Below are 18,045 nucleotides of genomic sequence, written 5' to 3' on the forward strand. Positions count from 1 at the left end.
ATGTGGACTAACTATGGGGGCAAACCTTTAACCTTTACTGATGGAATATGTACATTCTCAGAACCACAACACTGAACCCCTCCTTTGCCAGGCTCGTCCCCGAGCCGAACCCACACACGTGAGCATGACCGGTTCTGATGCAAGGGTCAGGACTACTCTTTAACTTAGTGTGACACTTAGGTGTGGTTTCCCTCTACATTTAACCTAACACCCTGTGTGTGACAGTTTTAAACACTAGATATGTCCCACCTACTGCGTTGTGTACTGACTATCAGACTCACGCCCACAATTAACCGAATTACGGAAAGAATTCGCAAACTATACATAAAGCCGGTGGGGAGCATGTTATTTACAAGACTACTAATTATTTACAATACTACAACCCAGGACCTGTCTTTTGTGGGAAGAGAATATAAATTTTGAAAAGGAGAAACACAGAATGCACTGCACCACTACACCATACACCAATATGCACCTAAATCATGACACCATAAATGCACAATCATAAAAATGCACAGTCATCAATAAATGCACAATCACATTTCAAAATCATCATGATGTCTTGTGCTTGGCTGCGTTTTGCGTCTTCGTCTTCGTCTTCGGTGTGCCACAATAAACTTGGAGATATTCTTCCCTGGCACACCGCAATAATAAAAAGTGCACAAACCATGTCCGTTTTTTATTTATTATTTGCAGGGCCATCTTATGGTCCATCTGCTTGGCTTGATGCCACTTAAAACAAGGGTCCGCAGGGCACAAGATAATGCTTGCAGCAATTGTCTGCTCAAGCAAAGGTGCCAGGCCACAGAACGTGTGGTCCATCAGGTGTACCAGTGCAGGCAACAGGTAGCAGGGTGCAGTGCACAGGTGCAGCCGCACAGCTCAGGGTACCTGCACACACCCCTCAACAAAAGATAATGGGTCCATGGGTGGGGAGGAAAGACAAAGCAGAGGTTAGCGGGAGCAAGGGCGCAAGGGTACACGTCATCACAAGGTAATGCAACATGAGGGGCACGGGAGAGCGAGCGGAGAAAGCTCATCCATACTCGTACGTAACTCCCCATGTCAGCCTACTCTACCCTTGCCCCTCCCCGTATTTACACTTTACAAATTCCGTCTCTACCGTCTTGTCTTTTCTATCCCCTCTAAACCAAATTTGTCGTCCAATCCCTCCCAAGAAGGAAGGGATGGAATACACACAATGTCTCACCCACGTCATGATGCGTCTTTACCATCCAAACATTTGCAAAACCCTGGTGTGGAGTCCTGTCACCTTGGTGAGTGGATGTGGATGGTGCGAAGAGATTCTGATCCAAGCTATCCTCTAATAACATGAACACAGTTACACTACCCGGGGTCTTGCCCTGCCAATCCAATTGGCCTCATTACACTATGTGGTTCTAAAAACCAATTCCCATTGATCTACCCTGTGGTGCCTCCCAAATTTGGGGTCTCACTCCCCCATTTTTTCAATACTGTGCCCTCGCACAATTTCGGGGCTGGGTCGTGCGGCTCTACCAGCAGGTCCTACTTACCTGCGCACCTCCGCCACTGAAGTCGCCACCCGAGCTTACCATCCTCCTTCAACTACCCTAACTAGGGGAAGGCCCTCCTGGCTCTCTCACCCCTCTGATGCCCTCTCTGGCATTGGGCTACCCGGGTCCTCTCTTAGGATCCTTGGGCCCCACTGAACTCTACACTAAACTCTACCTGGCTCCCAGAGCCTACCTGCAGCCTCACCTGGCCGACAGACTACCAGTGGCGGAGTGCCCATTTAACCATACTTCCCAATTAAGCCCACACGCCCTACCATTCCACTTACTCATGCACCCCTGAAAGCAACAACTTGCTACTACCTGCACCACAGGTGTCAATATCCAAACAATTTACCTACTCCCTCTACCTAACTTTAAACTACCCTCCCCGGGTATTCATGAAGGGGTCCATCTTCCCCCATCCACTCCTTCGCACCATGCACTCCACACCACTCATTCCACACTACTCACTCCACACCCCATTTATTCCACACACCTGTTCTTCACTTGCACCCCATGCAAGTCATCACTCAACACACTTACACACATCCTCAATACTCTATTCATACATTTTCTCCGGTCATCCCAGACCAATGCCTCATTTCACCAAGTTCACCAATAAACAGATTCTCTCACATACAACCATTCACGACCAATGCCTCATTTCACCAAGTTCATCCACAAACAATTTCACTCAATTCCTCATTTGCGCCTAAAGCTAATCCTCATACTCACACACACAGCATCATCTAACTAACTATTTCCCTCTAATACTGGTGCTTTCCCCATCTTCCCTTACACTAAGCACTCCCTCGTCATTATCATCCATCTAATCTGACTACGTCCCCACTACTTGTACAATGTCTCTACTGAAATCTTGTCCCTACTGTCATTTCTCTAAATCCCTAACATTATCCTAGCCCGCCCTCGGCTAGTTCATACTGCCAAACCCCATAAATCTACTGCTCCTTTGCCCCACAATGTGAGGGATGGTAGAGCTACCATCCCTCGACATCGGACACTATCTCCCACTATCACCCCCCAGTCCTCTTGCACTATGAGCCCCCGTCATTGGAGGTACTGGGTCCTGCCTCGGCCTCTAAATCCGAGGTGATCCATGAGGGCGCCTGCTCGCCCTCATGCGAGGGTCTTAACCGGTCGGCATGGACGATCCGAGGGAGGGCTCGTGGCCCCATTTTGATCCTAATGACCATGTCACAGATCTGCGACAGGACGACCCCCGGGCCTTGCCAGGGTGATGTGAGTTTGGGACACCTTCCCTTCCGCCTCCGGGGATTGAAGAACCAAATCGTCATCCCCGGAGTGTACTGACTCCCCTGTCTCCGGTGGTTGTACCTGCGTGCAAAGGCGTGCGAAGGCATGGACTCTCTCCATGCCTTCCTCCAAGTGACGTGCATAGCCCACCCCCGGCGGTGTATTTGTGGACTCTAGCACTGGACCGCATAGCAGGACGGCAGGAGCCCGCAACTCCCGCCCATACATAAGCAACGCTGGGCTGCATGCGGTGGCTCCGTGCTGGCTAGTTCGGTAGGCCATTAACAAATACGGGAGATGTTCATCCCAGTCGTCCTGACAGGTGGTGGTAAATAACGCCAATTGTTGTATCAGGGTTCGATTGAACCTTTCCCCCATCCCGTCAGATTGAGGTCTTAAGGGCGTTGTCTGTGTCTTCCTAATTGACAGGAGTCTGCACACATCTTTTAACAATTGGCTTTCAAAATTTCGACCCTGGTCGGTGTGCAGCTCCTCCGGAATCCCATGCCTACATACAAATCCTTCCACGAAGACCTGTGCCACCACCCCGGCTTCTTGGTTGGGGAGGGCATAGGCCTCCGGCCACTTGGTGAAATAGTCCATTACAACGAGGATGTACTTGTTACCTTGGCGGGTGCGGGGTAGTGGTCCTAGAATATCCTTAGCCACCCGCTCAAGGGGGGCCCCCACCTGGTGTAATTGAAGGGGGGCCCTCATCCTCCGTGCTGGTCCCTTTTTAGCAGTACAGGCGTCGCATCTCTGACAACAGTCCTGTATATCGCGCCCCATATTTACCCAATAGAACCTCCGGCGGACCCGAGATGTTGTCTTTGTCCTGCCAAAATGGCCGCCGGAGTGGGTACCATGCACCTGCTGTAATATGATGTTCTTAAATTTATCAGGGACTATCACCAGCCAGGAAGTTCTCTCAGAGGGAACCTCCACCCATTTGCGGTACAAGATGTTATCTTTCAATTCCAAGGTTTGCCACTGAGCCCAATATGCCTTTGTTGGTGCCCCGAGGGGGGTGACCTCTTCCCCATTAGGTCTTTTGACCAATCGGACCCATTCGTACACCGGTCCCAGTACGGGATCCTCCCGCTGGGCCGTGCTCCAAGCCAAAGTTCCAAATTCTTCATCTGTGGTTAGTGGCAAAATTGGCCCTCTCACCCGGGTTGCACGAACTACGAGGGTAGGGGTGGAGTCTGCCAATTGCTCCCTCTCGTGTCTCGCACAAAATTTACAGTTTTCCCCCAAACAAGGACATCGAGAGAGTGCATCGGCATTCCCATTGGCCTTCCCGGCCCTTTGGGTCACACTGAAATCGTACTGCTGCAACTTTTCCAACCACCTTGCAATTTGGCCCTCAGGTTCCTTGAACCGGAGGAGCCATTGCAGAGAGGAATGGTCAGTTCGAACCAGAAATTTCTGCCCGTACAAGTACGGGTGGAAATGGCTCATGGCAGCCAGCATGGCCAATAACTCTTTACGAGTGACGCAATAATTTCGCTCGGGCCTACTCATGGCCCGACTATAATACGCGATCACTCTCTCCACGCCCCCCTGTGTCTGGGACAAAACTGTGCCTAATCCTTCCTGGCTTGCATCCGTGTCCAGGGTAAATGTCCCGTCACTAGTGGGGTAAGCTGGAATGGGTGCGGATGTCAAACACCCCTTCAATGCTAGGAAGGCCTCTTGGCACTCCATTGTCCAATTAAATCTCGTCCCCTTCTCCATAAGCCGGTGAAGGGGCCGGGCCAACTCTGCAAATTTTGCCACAAAGCACCGGTAGTAGGAGCAGAGTCCCAAAAATCACCGCACCTCCTTGATGGTACGTGGTGCGGGCCACTACTCTACCGCTGTAATTTTGCCTGGGTCTGTTTTTACCCCCTCGTGACCAATGACGTGACCTAGATAGGCCACCTCTCTAGCAAACAAAGTGCATTTACTCGGACTCAGCTTCAACCCTGCCTGTCTGAGGCACCCAAACACCTGGTCCAAATTAGCTATGGCTTGGGGGAATGTTTTAGCATGTACCAGGATGTCATCCAGGTACACCAGGGATGACTGCCATGGCATGCCGCCCAGTACATGCTCATCAATCGTTCAAAGGTGGCGGGGGCGTTACACAAACCAAACGGCATCACATTGACCTGATACAGCCCCTTACCTGTGGAAAATGCCGTTTTCTCCTTCCCTGCCCTATCCATCTCCCCCTGCCAATACCCACTCTTGAGGTCCAAGGTTGAGAACCAATTTGAGCCCGCAACAGCATCGAGGGTATCGTCAATTCTTGGCAGGGGATACGAGTCTTTGAGTGTCACGTTGTTCAGCTGGCGATAGTCCACGCAGAAACGCGTGGTCCCATCTTTCTTTTTGACCAACACAACAGGTGACATCCAAGGACTTCCCGAGGGCGCGATGACACCTGCATCGAGCATTTTTTCTACCTGCTCGTCAGCTTCCTCCCTCTTGCTCCAAGGGAGCCGTCGGGCAGGCTGACGAATAGGCCCGTCCTCACTGGTGTGGATCTCATGTTTCACCAGGCCCGTACGTCCAATATCCTCGGAGGACAAGGAGAAGATATCCAAATGGGATTCAATTAATTTGTGTAAGGCCTCCCTCTGGGTATCCTCTAATTCTACACTACTTCGATTTACCATCTCACAAATAGGATCGGGCCAATTCCTAGTAGTACTTTTTGAAGACTCCCTCTGGGGCCGGCTAGGGTGGACGTTCTCACCTCTCACTGCCGCGACTTCGTTAACTGGAGTGCAGCCGGCTATCTTCGTGCCCCGTCCTATAGTGCATGGTTCGGTACTAATATTAATTACTCGGACGGCCGCCACCGGCCCGTCCGCTTTTACGAGGGTGCGGCCCACGACTAAACCCGGGATGGACTGCGCTGCCAACGGTTCGACTAGGCCGCAGGACTCCTGCCATGTTCGGCGACCTCACCATCGGGCCGGCACTATTGCCTCGGCCCTCGGGGGAATGGTCACGACCTCAGTAGCCTCCAGCTCCATCCTCTCGGCCGTGCTCACCCCCTCCCAATGGCAGCTCATCTATTCCCACTTGCAGGGTCCCCCAGCACAAATCGATTTTACAACCGCTGGCAGTCAACAAATCCAACCCGATTAGGCATGGGTCGCACACCTCTGCCACCCAAACTTCTATCTCCCTCTTTACCGACCCCAACTTGAGGGTTACAAAACCACGCCCTATGATGGGGGCCGTTACCCCGGTAGCCAGCTGCAAACTATGATTTTCCAGACGCTGGATTTTACCCCAGCCGTCTGCACTCGAATTAAGGATCACAGGGCTGATGATCGTGGCGCTAGCTCCTGTGTCCACTACGGCGTCTACCCCAACGCCGGCAATTTTGCACCGAATCGTCAAACTACCAGTACCAATTTGGCCACAATAGATGACCTGTCGCGTCAATGAGGGTGCTTCACTATCCCCTACTACCGAACACGGCCCTGTATGCTCGGCACTTACTAGTTTCCCGGGCCCTGGCGGGGGGAGGGGGGGGTGTCTGGGGTCGGCTAGTCTGACCCGTACGAGGTGGAGTTGATGGTCTCTGCTGCCAGGGTCCATCCCGGTGCGGAGCTCGACACTCCCACGCACGGTGACCCAGCCCGCTACAATTAAAACACCTCACCTCGAAAGGTGCCTGCCTCCGGAATTCCAAATTACCCCCCCCCCCCTGTAGGTCCTAATTGGGGCAATTGTCCGTGGCCTACCGGGGGCCACCTCCGGAGCCGCCTGCCATGGTCCAGATCCCACCAGGCGCTGGTCCACCAGCCTTCAGACCATGCTTTCCAGGTCAGGGCTCCTTTCGGGGGCGGGCCCCCTCAGGGGGCCGCCACCCGCCACAGGCCCTCCCTGTCGCACCTCCACTGCGTGGTGCTCGCTTCCCCAGGCCAGGGGCCTCACTGCTTCCCAACGGGCCGCAGCGTCGGCCGCCTGGCTCAAGGTCCGCGGGGGCCACATGGCGAGCTGTTGCCGAAGCTCGGGGTCCGGGAAGGCCTGAATGAAATGATCCAACGCCAGGCTTTCCTGGGCGGCCACTGCCATGTCTGCATGTGCGATCCCAACTGCGCGGCGAATATCATATACAAGCTCCCCGATGGTCTCCTGGGGCTTTCTTTTTCGCACCGCAAGCTGAGCTTTAACAAGCTCGCTCTGCTGTTCTACGCCGAATCTATTAATTAAGGCCGCACTGAGGTCTGGCAGGGTGATAGCACCCGGTGGTAAGGCCATCAGAACCTCCGCCGCCATGCCGCGCAGTGCCCCCACAAGGTGTACTCCACCTTCGTCCGGATTCCAACCGTTCCCCCTGCACACATGGTCGAATTGCGCCAGGTACGCCCTCAAATCACTCTTGCCATCATACGGCACGAGTGGAACCTTATGGCCGCCCGGAGGCCGGACCCCGTGCGTCGTTCCCTGCGGACTTAGCGCGGGGCCGAACCGTTCGGGCCCCCACAGCACACTATTCCCGGGGGGCTCGCATGCGTCCCCCGTCCCTCTAAAAAGTACCCCTGTCGGTGTCGATGCTTGGGTCGCCTCCTCGCAACCCGCTACCCATTCCATTCCTGCACGCCCCTGCTCACCAACACCTCTCACACTCCCCATGGTCGGACATCCCTGCACACACTCTCTCTCCACGCACTCCGGACCAGTCGCACACCTCACCATTGGCCTCTCACGAACGCCCAGGTCTATGCCAACTCCCAAGCTCGTTGAACCTCCCCTCTCCCCTCACACCATACACATTTCCGACATTATTGCCACTCAGTTCGGCGCTTCTTCCTCTTCGCTCCTCCTCCGCCACCTGCAAACTCTTTATTTGGTTAGCAAGCACGTCATCACGATGTGAGCACAGACCTTGTACAAATTCCATCACATCCTCCTTTATTTCATTTTTAGTCTCCCTCCGTCTCTTTTTAATTTCACTCACCCCTTCTTCTACCTCCTCCAACTTTTGTTTCACCTTTTTTTTTTTTGTATACTGAATCGAGGCTCGTGAAAGAGCTGACATTTACTTCACCAACAAATCAACCAGACAAACAAAATATATAAAAAGAGGGAGCGGAAGACAAGAGAATGGGAAGCACACAAACACTTGAGAGCACACAACATTTAAGAGCAGGGAGATGTGTGGGAGGGAGAGGGCTTGGGGGGAGGAGGCGTGGGAAGGGGGGGGGGGGGGTTGGAGAAGTATAAAACACAAGGACACCAAGGACTTACAGGACAGAAGTTGGTATTTCAAAAAGTGGAATTGGGGTGAAATTATCGGGGATAGAAAAGATCAAGGTTTTGGATGGGGGAAGCTAAGAGATGGTGGTGAACAGCTGTTTTAAAGACCTGGTGGGTGGGGTGGGATTGAAGAGAGTGAGGGAGTTTGTTCCAGAGGCGAGAGAAAAGAGGAATGAAGGAGTGAAGGTGAGCAGAGAGTCTTGATTTTGGCAGTTTAACCATAAGAGGGTTGCAGGCAGATCTTGTGCGACCTGTAGGAATATTTGCGGGACAGAGCCCAGAGAGAGCTGGGGGGGGCAAGGCCAGAAAGGAGTCGGTAGAAGACGGAAAGACCACCAACCTGCCTGCGGTGAGTGAGTGAGAGGCCCTTGGAGTTAGCTTCATCGCGGGAGATTCCAATGATTCTGAATGCTTTGCTTTCAACAGCGTGAAGATGAGCTAGGTGTGAGGCAGGAGCACCAGCCCAGAGGGGAGAGCAGTATTCCATTGAGCTGCGGGTGAAAGCCTTGTACATGGTGAGGAGCTCAGGTGTGCCAAGGAAGGACTTCGCACGACGGAGGATGCCCAGTCGGCGACTGGCTTTGGAGGCCAGATTTGAAATGTGGTTTTCCCAGGAAAGATCATGGCAGATAGAGAGACCCAAAAGTTTGAGTGAAATAACTTCTTGGAGAGGATTATTCAGAAAGTAGATGGGAGGGTTGTCCAGTCGATCTTTTCGGAGAGACATCGTAAGAGTGTGAGATTTGTCAGGATTGAAAGACATGTTCCACTTGTTTGCCCAGTCTGTGATTTTGTCAAGGTCTGCAGAGAGTGAGGAGGCTGCAGACTGCCGATCTGAGGGATGAAGAATGGAGCGACAGAGAGTAGAGTCATCAGCAAAGAGATAGAGAGGATTTTCAAGAGAGTCGGAGAGATCATTGATGAAGACCAGAAAAAGCACAGGGCCCAGAACACTGCCTTGGGGAACTCCAGCCTGAACAGGAAGAGGAGATGAGAGAAACCCATTCAGGGCCACACGTTGACTACGACTAGAGAGGAAGTCCGCCAGCCATGCGTGGAGATTTCCATGGATACCAACAGAGGAGAGTTTGGTGAGCAGAGCGGGGTGCCAGACCGTATCGAAGGCACGTGATATGTCAAGGGAGACAGCTCTAATTTCCTGTTTGGCATTGAGGACCTCCATCCATTGCGGAGAAAGCAGTAGCAGCATGTCCAGAGTAGAGTGACCAGGTCTGAAACCAAATTGATGATCAGAGATCAAGCCATTGGAGAAGAGGAAAGATTTCATATCTGAAGCAATGATGGATTCCATGACTTTACTGATAATTGAGAGAAGGCTGATTGGTCTGTAGTTGCTGGGATCTGTTTTTGCACCTTTTTTGTGCAAAGCGGTGATGTTGGCAGATTTCCAAGCAGATGGCAGATGACCTTGAGCAAAAGAGAGTGTGAAGAGAACAGAGAGAGGGAGTGAAAGAGCGGAAGAACAAGATTTTAGGACCCGTGGGCTGATGCCGTCAGGTCCAGTTGCAGAATCAGAGTCGAGGGTTGACAGAAACTTTTCCACCTTGTCAGGAGGAAAGGACACAGAGTCCAGGAGCAGCTGGGTATGACTGGGTACGGTGGGTACAGAGAGGGATGGGTTTGGGACACAAGATTTAGAGGCAAACACAGAGTTGAGACATTCAGCTTTTTCACACCTCCTCTATTTCCCATTGCGCCCCCACAATTTCTTCTTCTAAGGCCACTTTGGTCGTCTCTATATGGGTCCTGAGTTCTCATTCCCTCACCCTCAACGTCTCTACTACCTCATCCAACCTCTTTGTCAGTCCCTCGTGTACCATCTGACATCCTTTCTTCGTCGCTATAAGCTCTTTCTTAATTTCCCTCTGTGCTGATTTCAGCCCCCCTATCACGTCCGTGTTCTTACCCACTTGCTCCCCTAACTCTTTCTGTCCCACCGTCAGCTTCTCTACTTCCCGCGTCAACTCCTCTATACCCCCTTGTAACCTAGCTGTACTCTTCCTCACCTCCTTCTCCACGCGCTCCTCGCACTGCTTTACCTCGTCGCGTACCCCCGCGACCTCTTCGCTCAACCCCCGCCTTATGTCCTCCCCCATTTCTTCTATTTCCCTCCTGGATGCCACCCTCATTTGTTCCAATTCGTTCTTTTGGGCATCCATTTTACTTTCCAGCACGTTTTTTACCTCCTCTAATCGATCCCCCATCTGTTTTATTTCCCGGGCGGATTTATACCCCATTTCCCTCAATTGGCCCCCCATTTTGTTTTCCAACCCTGTTAACCCATCCTTCACTCCTTCCATTTGATTCTCTTGGGTGGCCATCCTGTTTTTCAACCCCACTAACCCCTCTTTCATTTCTTTCATTTGGCCACCCATATCCTTCAATTGGCCCCCCATTTCCTTCATTTGGCCCCCCCATTTCCTTCATTTGGTCCCCCATTTTTTTTCCAATTTATTTATGTCATTCTTTTGGGCGTCAATTATTTCTCTTTTTGATTTGACCCCCTCCATTTTTATGGCTGCCTGTATCTGCGCCATGAAGGCCTGTATATCTATCACCCCCATTTGCGCAGCGGGCGCGGCCCTCGTCACCATGTGCGAGGCGCCGCCATTTTCTTCGCCTGCCACCCCTACTGCTGCACCCTCCTCAATGCGCTCCTCTTCTTCCCATTCTTCCCGAGGGTCCTGGGTTGACTCTAATTCCTCTTCTACTCCCTCATTTACCCCCACCGGCATCCGACCGTCTTGGCTATCCATGGCACGATTTCAATTTGGATTGTAATAAAATTTCGGCCGCTCGTAATTTTGAGTGCGTTAGGCGCACTTCGGGTCCAATCCCACTCCTGACACCAGATGTTGCGGATCTCAACGTCGGCCCTTCCCGTTACCAAGGGGGGATTAATCCCTTTGTCTTTTTACTAGCCGACGTGATCCGGGGCTATGACGTTCCTTCTGGTCAGCGTTGGGTAGGGTCGTAGGCCGAATTCCTAATACCTAATTACCAACGCCTCCCGGGAAGCAAGGAAATAACCCCGCCCGAACCACGGTTGTAGTGGAAACGCCGAGCGACAGCGAGCCGTGATCCGAGCCGTTAACAAGAACTAACACGATTTGAGCGGTTCCGAATCGTGCCACGCTTACCCAATGGAATGAAAGGACTGATATGGTCAAATTAGGAAGAAACAGGAAGAACAGATTGGTTTATTAATAATTTGTACAGGAAGGAGGAGAAGAACACACAGTGAAGCTTATTCAGTCTTAACTTATCTCTGGACAAACGGGCCCGTCACACACAGACACACTCACATGGGGATGTAGGTGGTCGGGTTGATGGTCCCAGGATGATGGCGTCCAGGCAGCTCACTCCGGTCCCCTACTCGTACCGTGAAGCAGATGGTCAGGCGTCAGCGGCCAGGAACTCTCCTCGTGTCGTTTGGCGAGCACGGGATCATTAGAGGGCAACTATAGGATGGCTCGGCGGTTACACTCGCGGCTTGGCCGCGTACGTAATAATCGACAGCTCGAACGCGTTTCTTAATGCGTTCCTCCTCACGAGTCCTTTGCAAGCTATTTCACACGAGTCCTGTTGTGCAGTTCTCTCATAAGGGCAATCCTCTTGGTAAAGCGCAATTCCTTCAGTCCTCTTATACAAAGCCCTTCGCTCATCAGTCCTGTACAAGGGCTTTATGCGCGCGTTTAAATAGCGCCGCCCAGTGAACCCTCTGAAACTTGCCAGCCACGCTCTTACCATGCCCCTCACGCCATTTCACCCGAGCCCTGGTTGGTTGTTGGCTCTTACCGGCTCCGCCTTTGACGTGCTGCTTGACGTGGCCACACCCCAACCTCGCGCTCCTCCCCCTTTCCAGGCCTACCTCGTGGCATTTGGCTGGTTTTGAGTGAAAACCCTTGCCAGCAGCAAAAGCTGCTGGCAAAAGAGGTGGATTAGCCGAATCAGGGCGCGGGATGGATGCTGCCCAATGAGGTCGATTTGGAGGGTGGGCCGCAAAATGAATGGGACCTAAGCTTACTTCTTTTACACAACGCGGTTATCGCTATTGGAAATGGCCTCATTCTCACACATACTATGACATAACTAATGTTCTAAGGTGGCCTACGTGTTGCATGTGGACTAACTATGGGGGCAAACCTTTAACCTTCAATGATGGTATATGCACATTCTCAGAACCGCAACAATATTTACTTGGTTGGAAAGATAATAATATATTTACTTGGTTGGAAAGCTAATAATATATTTACTTGGTTGGAAAGCTAATAATATATTTACTTGGTTGGAAAGCTAATAATATATTTACTTGGTTGAAAAGCTAATAATGTATTTACTTGGTTGGAAAGCTAATAATATATTCACTTGGTTGGAAAGCTAATAATATATTTACTTGGTTGAAAAGCTAATAATGTATTTACTTGGTTGGAAAGCTAATAATATATTTACTTGGTTGGAAAGCTAATAATATATTTACTTGGTTGGAAAGCAAACAACATATTTACTTGGTTGGAAAGCTAATAATATATTTATTGGTTGGAAAGCTCATAATATATTTACTTTGTTGGAAAGCTAATAATGTATTTACTTGGTTGGAAAGATAATAATATATTTATTTGGTTGGAAATCTAATAATATATTTACTTGGTTGGAAAGCTCGTCAACAATTAACTTGGTTGGAAAGCGAATAATATATTTACTTGGTTGGAAAGCTAATAATATATTTACTTGGTTGGAAAGATAATAATATATTTACTTGGTTGGAAAGCGAATAATATATTTACTTGGTTGGAAAGCGAATAATATATTTACTTGGTTGGAAAGCTAATAATATATTTACTTGGTTGGAAAGCTCGTCAACAATTAACTTGGTTGGAAAGCGAATAATATATTTACTTGGTTGGAAAGCTAATAATATATTTACTTGGTTGGAAAGCTAATAATATATTTACTTGGTTGGAAAGCTCGTCAACAATTAACTTGGTTGGAAAGCTAATAATATATTTACTTGGTTGGAAAGCTAATAATATATTTACTTGGTTGAAAAGATAATAATATATTTACTTGGTTGGAAAAATAATAATATATTGTAACGGATTTGAGAATCCTGTGTTTGTAAATATGACCCTCTCGTAGTAATTCTTGTAAATACCTCCATTTGTGTAAAGGTCAACGGTCGTCCCCTTAGTTAGTCCATCGCATGCACGTGGAAAATCATATATCCTTCAAAATAGTTATTTCTTATTCTATGTCAGTATAAGGCTCTGTTGCCCATTAGTTGACACTGCATTGCACCGAATCAAATAAGATATAGGCCCCAGTACTTCGTTTGCCAGCAGCGTTCGCTGCTCTTTGCCTTGATGCGGTTGTTGGCCCCAAACCGCCATTAGCCATGCGGTCAAGCCAAGGAAGGAGGGGGCGGAGCCGCCAGAACAAGGTGTGGCACGTCGACTCGTCATCGGAGGTGGAGTCAGCAAGCCCTTACCGGCCAACCAGCCAACCAGTAGGCATGTCATCAGAGCCGCCGGCTTGATTCCAAGACGAGCAATAAAAACGGCTACGAGGGACTGCTTGGCCAGTTGAGTGAGAGGGTTCAAGAGTTGCTTGAGAGAGAGACGCTTGAGAAGGTACCGACGAGAGGGGAAGGACCTGGAGTGCACGACGAACTGGCATCTTGTTCAAGGGAGAGAGAGTTGACACGAGCGATTTGTTATAGACGGAGCATCCCAGTCCCATCGCTATATGCAACGTCAGCCCGCGGTGAACGATACGCGCTCGCTGCCTGCCAAGGTTTTCCCGGCACGATGCGAGTCGACTCCTGGAGCTGGACCTCGACGCCTACCGTCTGCCTGGGCCTTCTCATCCCTTCTTCCAGTCATTCCTGCCTGCTATTCCGCTTTCGTGTAAGTCTGATTGTCGTCTGTTTGTCTGTGTTGTCCTGGGGTTTAAGTAAGACTGTATAGATAAGTAGAATTGCACTGTGTCTTCCTCTTCTGTAAATTATTTTCGTTTCTTTCCTTCTCCTTGGTTCCTTTGATTGTGTAAATAGTAGTAATAAATTCCTGTTCCTCCTTACTCTGCCTTTTCTTCACATCCGTTCGTTTTAGAGGTTTCCACATTGAACACCTGTGGCACGATTTGGCCAACGTTCAGAATCGGGTCTAGTTTTTGTTAATGGCTCGAGCCACGGGCTGCTAATCCGCTCGGCAATTATAACATCTAATACCGGGGTTCGCGCGGTACTTGCCTCCCTGTTCTGCGGAGGTATGGATAAAGGTATTCGGGATAAACCCTGGACCCATAACCCTGATCCGTTCCATCCCGCGGGAGAGCGTTACAAGTACCAGGAGCGGAGATGGTCAGCTTAACAAGACAAGGGGCTGACCACCTCTTGCTAAGGGGAAGAGCCGTACTCCGTATCCGTAACAATATTTACTTGGTTGGAAAGCTAATATTATATTTACTTGATTGGAAAGCTAATAATATATTTACTTGGTTGAAAAGCTCGTCAACAATTCACTTGGTTGGAAAGCTAATAATCGAGTTTGTGTCCGTTTCATCCCAAAGATTCCTGTTTAAAAAATGTCCTCTTTGAAGGATTGGAGAAGAAGGCGGGAATGGGAGCTTGATGCAGAAGTTCCAAAGGTAACATTTATTATTACACGACAGCAGAAACTCTTTAGAAGGAAACTGGAGGAGCACAAAAATTATATTTCGTAATAATACTTCTCGAAGCACCACAAAACCTTATAGTACAGGGAAGGAGCACACAAACAACAACCAGACAAGGTACCAGAAAGGAGGTACAGCATCTACATCAACCACGTGTTCGATTTTTTTTGTTTTTCATTTCAATTTACATCCTCATTGAGATTCACAGAAAGGCATAAAATATGCGAAATGCAACATTCTGTAGTTTGATTAAACCCATCAGTAAAGCGACATGTAGGTACGCCTCGTGTCCACGAAACCTGACTATGAAAGAATTAGTAAGGATGGATTAGTGAGAAACATGACAAGGTACCTGAAAGGATCCTGCCTTGAGCACAAGCCGGATACCTTGGCTGTTTATCTCCAAAGTGCATAGGGATGGTGGTTTCAGGTGTACAGTCATCCTTCGAGCCAGGGCAATCTGCACCCACACCAGATAGTGAAACAGTGTGACAGATCAACACCCAAACCATCACAGCGGTCTGCTTCTAGATCAACACCCAAACCATCACACAGGTCTGATTCTAGATCAAAACCCATACCATCACAAAGGTCTGAAGCTAGATCCAAACCCAAACAATCACAGCAGTCTGATTCGAGATCAACACCCAAACCATCACAGCGGTCTGATTCTAGATCAACACCCAAAACATCACAGCGGTCTGCTTCTAGATCAACACCCAAACCATCACAGCGGTCTGATTCTAGATCAACCCCCAAACCATCACAGCGGTCTGCTTCTAGATCAACACCCAAACCATCACATAGGTCAGATTCTCGATCAACACCCAAACCATCACAGAGGTCTAATGCTAGATCAACACCCAAACCATCACAAAGGTCTGATTCGAGATCAACACCCAAACGATCACAGCGGTCTGATTCTAGATCCACACCCAAACCATCACAGCGGTCCGATTCTAGAGCAACACCCAAACCATCACAGCGGTCTGAATCTAGATCAACACCCAAACCATCACACAGGTCTGATTCTAGATCAACGCCCAAACCATCACAGCAGTCTGATTCAAGATCAACACCCAAACCATCACAGTGGTCTGAATGTAGATCAACACCCAAACCATCACACAGGTCTGATTCTAGATCCATACCCAAACCATCACACAGGTCTGATTCTAGATCCACACCCAAACCATCACACCGGTCTGATTCTAGATAAACACCCAAACCATCACATAGGTCTGATTCTGGATAAACACACAAAACATCACAGCCGTCCGATTCTAAATCAACACCCAAATCGTCACAGCGGTCTGATTCTAGAACCACACCCAAACCATCACACAGGTCTGATTCTAGAACCACACCCAAACCATCACACAGATCTGATTCTAGATCCACACCCAAACCATCACACAGGTCTGATTCTAGAACCACACCCAAACCATCACACAGATCTGATTCTAGATCCACACCCAAACCATCACACAGATCTGATTCTAGATCAACACCCAAACCATCACAGTGGTCTGATTCTAGATCCACACCCAAACCATCACACAGATCTGATTCTAGATCAACACCCAAACCATCACACAGATCTGATTCTAGATCCACACCCAAACCATCACACAGATCTGATTCTAGATCAACACCCAAACCATCACAGTGGTCTGATTCTAGATCCACACCCAAACCATCACACAGATCTGATTCTAGATCAACACCCAAACCATCACAGTGGTCCAATTCTAGAACCACACCCAAACCATCACAGCGGTCTGATTCTAGATCCACACCCAAACCATCACAGCGGTCTGATTCTAGATAAACACCCAAACCATCACATAGGTCTGATTCTTGATCAACACCCAAACCATCACACCGGTCTGATTCTAGATAAACACCCAAACCATCACATAGGTCTGATTCTTGATCAACACCCAAACCATCACAGCGGTCCAATTCTAGATCCACACCCAAACCATCACACAGGTCTGATTCTGGATAAACACACAAACCATCACAGCAGACCGAATCTAGATCTACATCCAAACCATCACACAGGTCTGATTCTAGATCTACACCAAACCAACACACAGATCTGCTGCTGGATCTACACCCAAACCATCACAGCGGTCTGATTCTAGATCTACACCCAAACCATCACACAGGTCTGATTCTTGATCTACACCAAACCAGCAAACAGATCTGCTGCTACATCTACACCCAAACCAGCACACAGATCTGATTCTGGATCTACACCAAACCAGCACACAGATCTGATTCTAGATCTACACCAAACCAGCACACAGATCCGATTCTAGATCTACACCCAAACCATCACATCGGTCTGATGCTAGATCCACACCCAATCCATCACACCGGTCTACATTTATAAATCACTGGTGATTGAGACCATCTCAATTAACTATTTAAGAGACAGCCAATGACGGACAACATTAATCATCAAGGCTCATGAAAGAGTACGATTATGGGGAAAACAATGTTCACTTTACATGGATGTACTCTCACAGTTCAGAAACTAGAACGGGCACTCGGTAGAGCGCATACCTTCGCCGCAGCTACTGTTCTGTACTTGGTAAAAATACGATTTTGACCTTTTCGTGACCTTGACCTTGACCTTTGACCCGATTGCTCCCAAAATCTAATCAAATGTGTCCCGTATAATAACCAATCATCCCACCAAATTTCATGCAATTCGGTTGAATACTTTTTGAGTTATGCGAATAACATACACACACACACACAGACATACAAATAAATACACAGCGATCAAAACATAACCTTCCGCTTTTGCGAAGGTAATAATGGGACAAACAGCACTTTGTCATATGTCACTGTGGTGGGGCAACTAATCAATAAAAAAATAACAAATCAATTAAAAATTTACTAATCAATTAAGAATTTACAAATCAATTCAAAATTTACAAATCAATTCCATTTCTCAAAACATTATATTGTTGTGGAAATGACTCCTAAGGGTTCATGAATGTATAAAACAGAGCAGATGCAGACAGGGAGGGTGTAAAGCATCACCAATAACGTCGACGACCGATCTGATAAAGGCTGGGAGCCCATTCGATTGGAGCAGAGAGTTTTGGGAACGTGATGTCAGAAGCTGCATTTGTTCGGAGCTCCCCAGAGCGGAAGCCACACACCAACCGGCTGACATTGCGAACACTCCACTGAACCACCCTCTCTCTCTCTCTCTCTCTCTCTCATTGTCTGGCACGGAATCTCACCTGGAGTA

At 49.0% G+C, this 18,045-nt stretch overlaps 2 protein-coding genes across 2 annotated transcripts in view; both read right to left on the reverse strand.

Annotated features, from left to right (window-relative positions):
• Positions 1–18,045, reverse strand: part of LOC137416241 (DNA-directed RNA polymerases I, II, and III subunit RPABC3) — an 890,838-nt gene that overhangs the window by 720,332 nt on the left and 152,461 nt on the right. The gene's annotated exons all lie outside the window — the stretch shown is intronic.
• Positions 1–18,045, reverse strand: part of LOC137421032 (C-Jun-amino-terminal kinase-interacting protein 1) — a 92,261-nt gene that overhangs the window by 10,646 nt on the left and 63,570 nt on the right. The window contains exon 9 of the mRNA XM_068106688.2: positions 15,124–15,231. Within this exon, the coding sequence (XP_067962789.1) occupies positions 15,124–15,231 (108 nt within the window). The remainder of the gene's footprint in view (positions 1–15,123; positions 15,232–18,045) is intronic.

The sequence above is a fragment of the Myxine glutinosa genome, chromosome 1, assembly GCF_964187855.1.
Source record: "Myxine glutinosa chromosome 1, kmMyxGlut1.1, whole genome shotgun sequence".
NCBI classification, from domain to species: Eukaryota; Metazoa; Chordata; class Myxini; order Myxiniformes; family Myxinidae; genus Myxine; species Myxine glutinosa.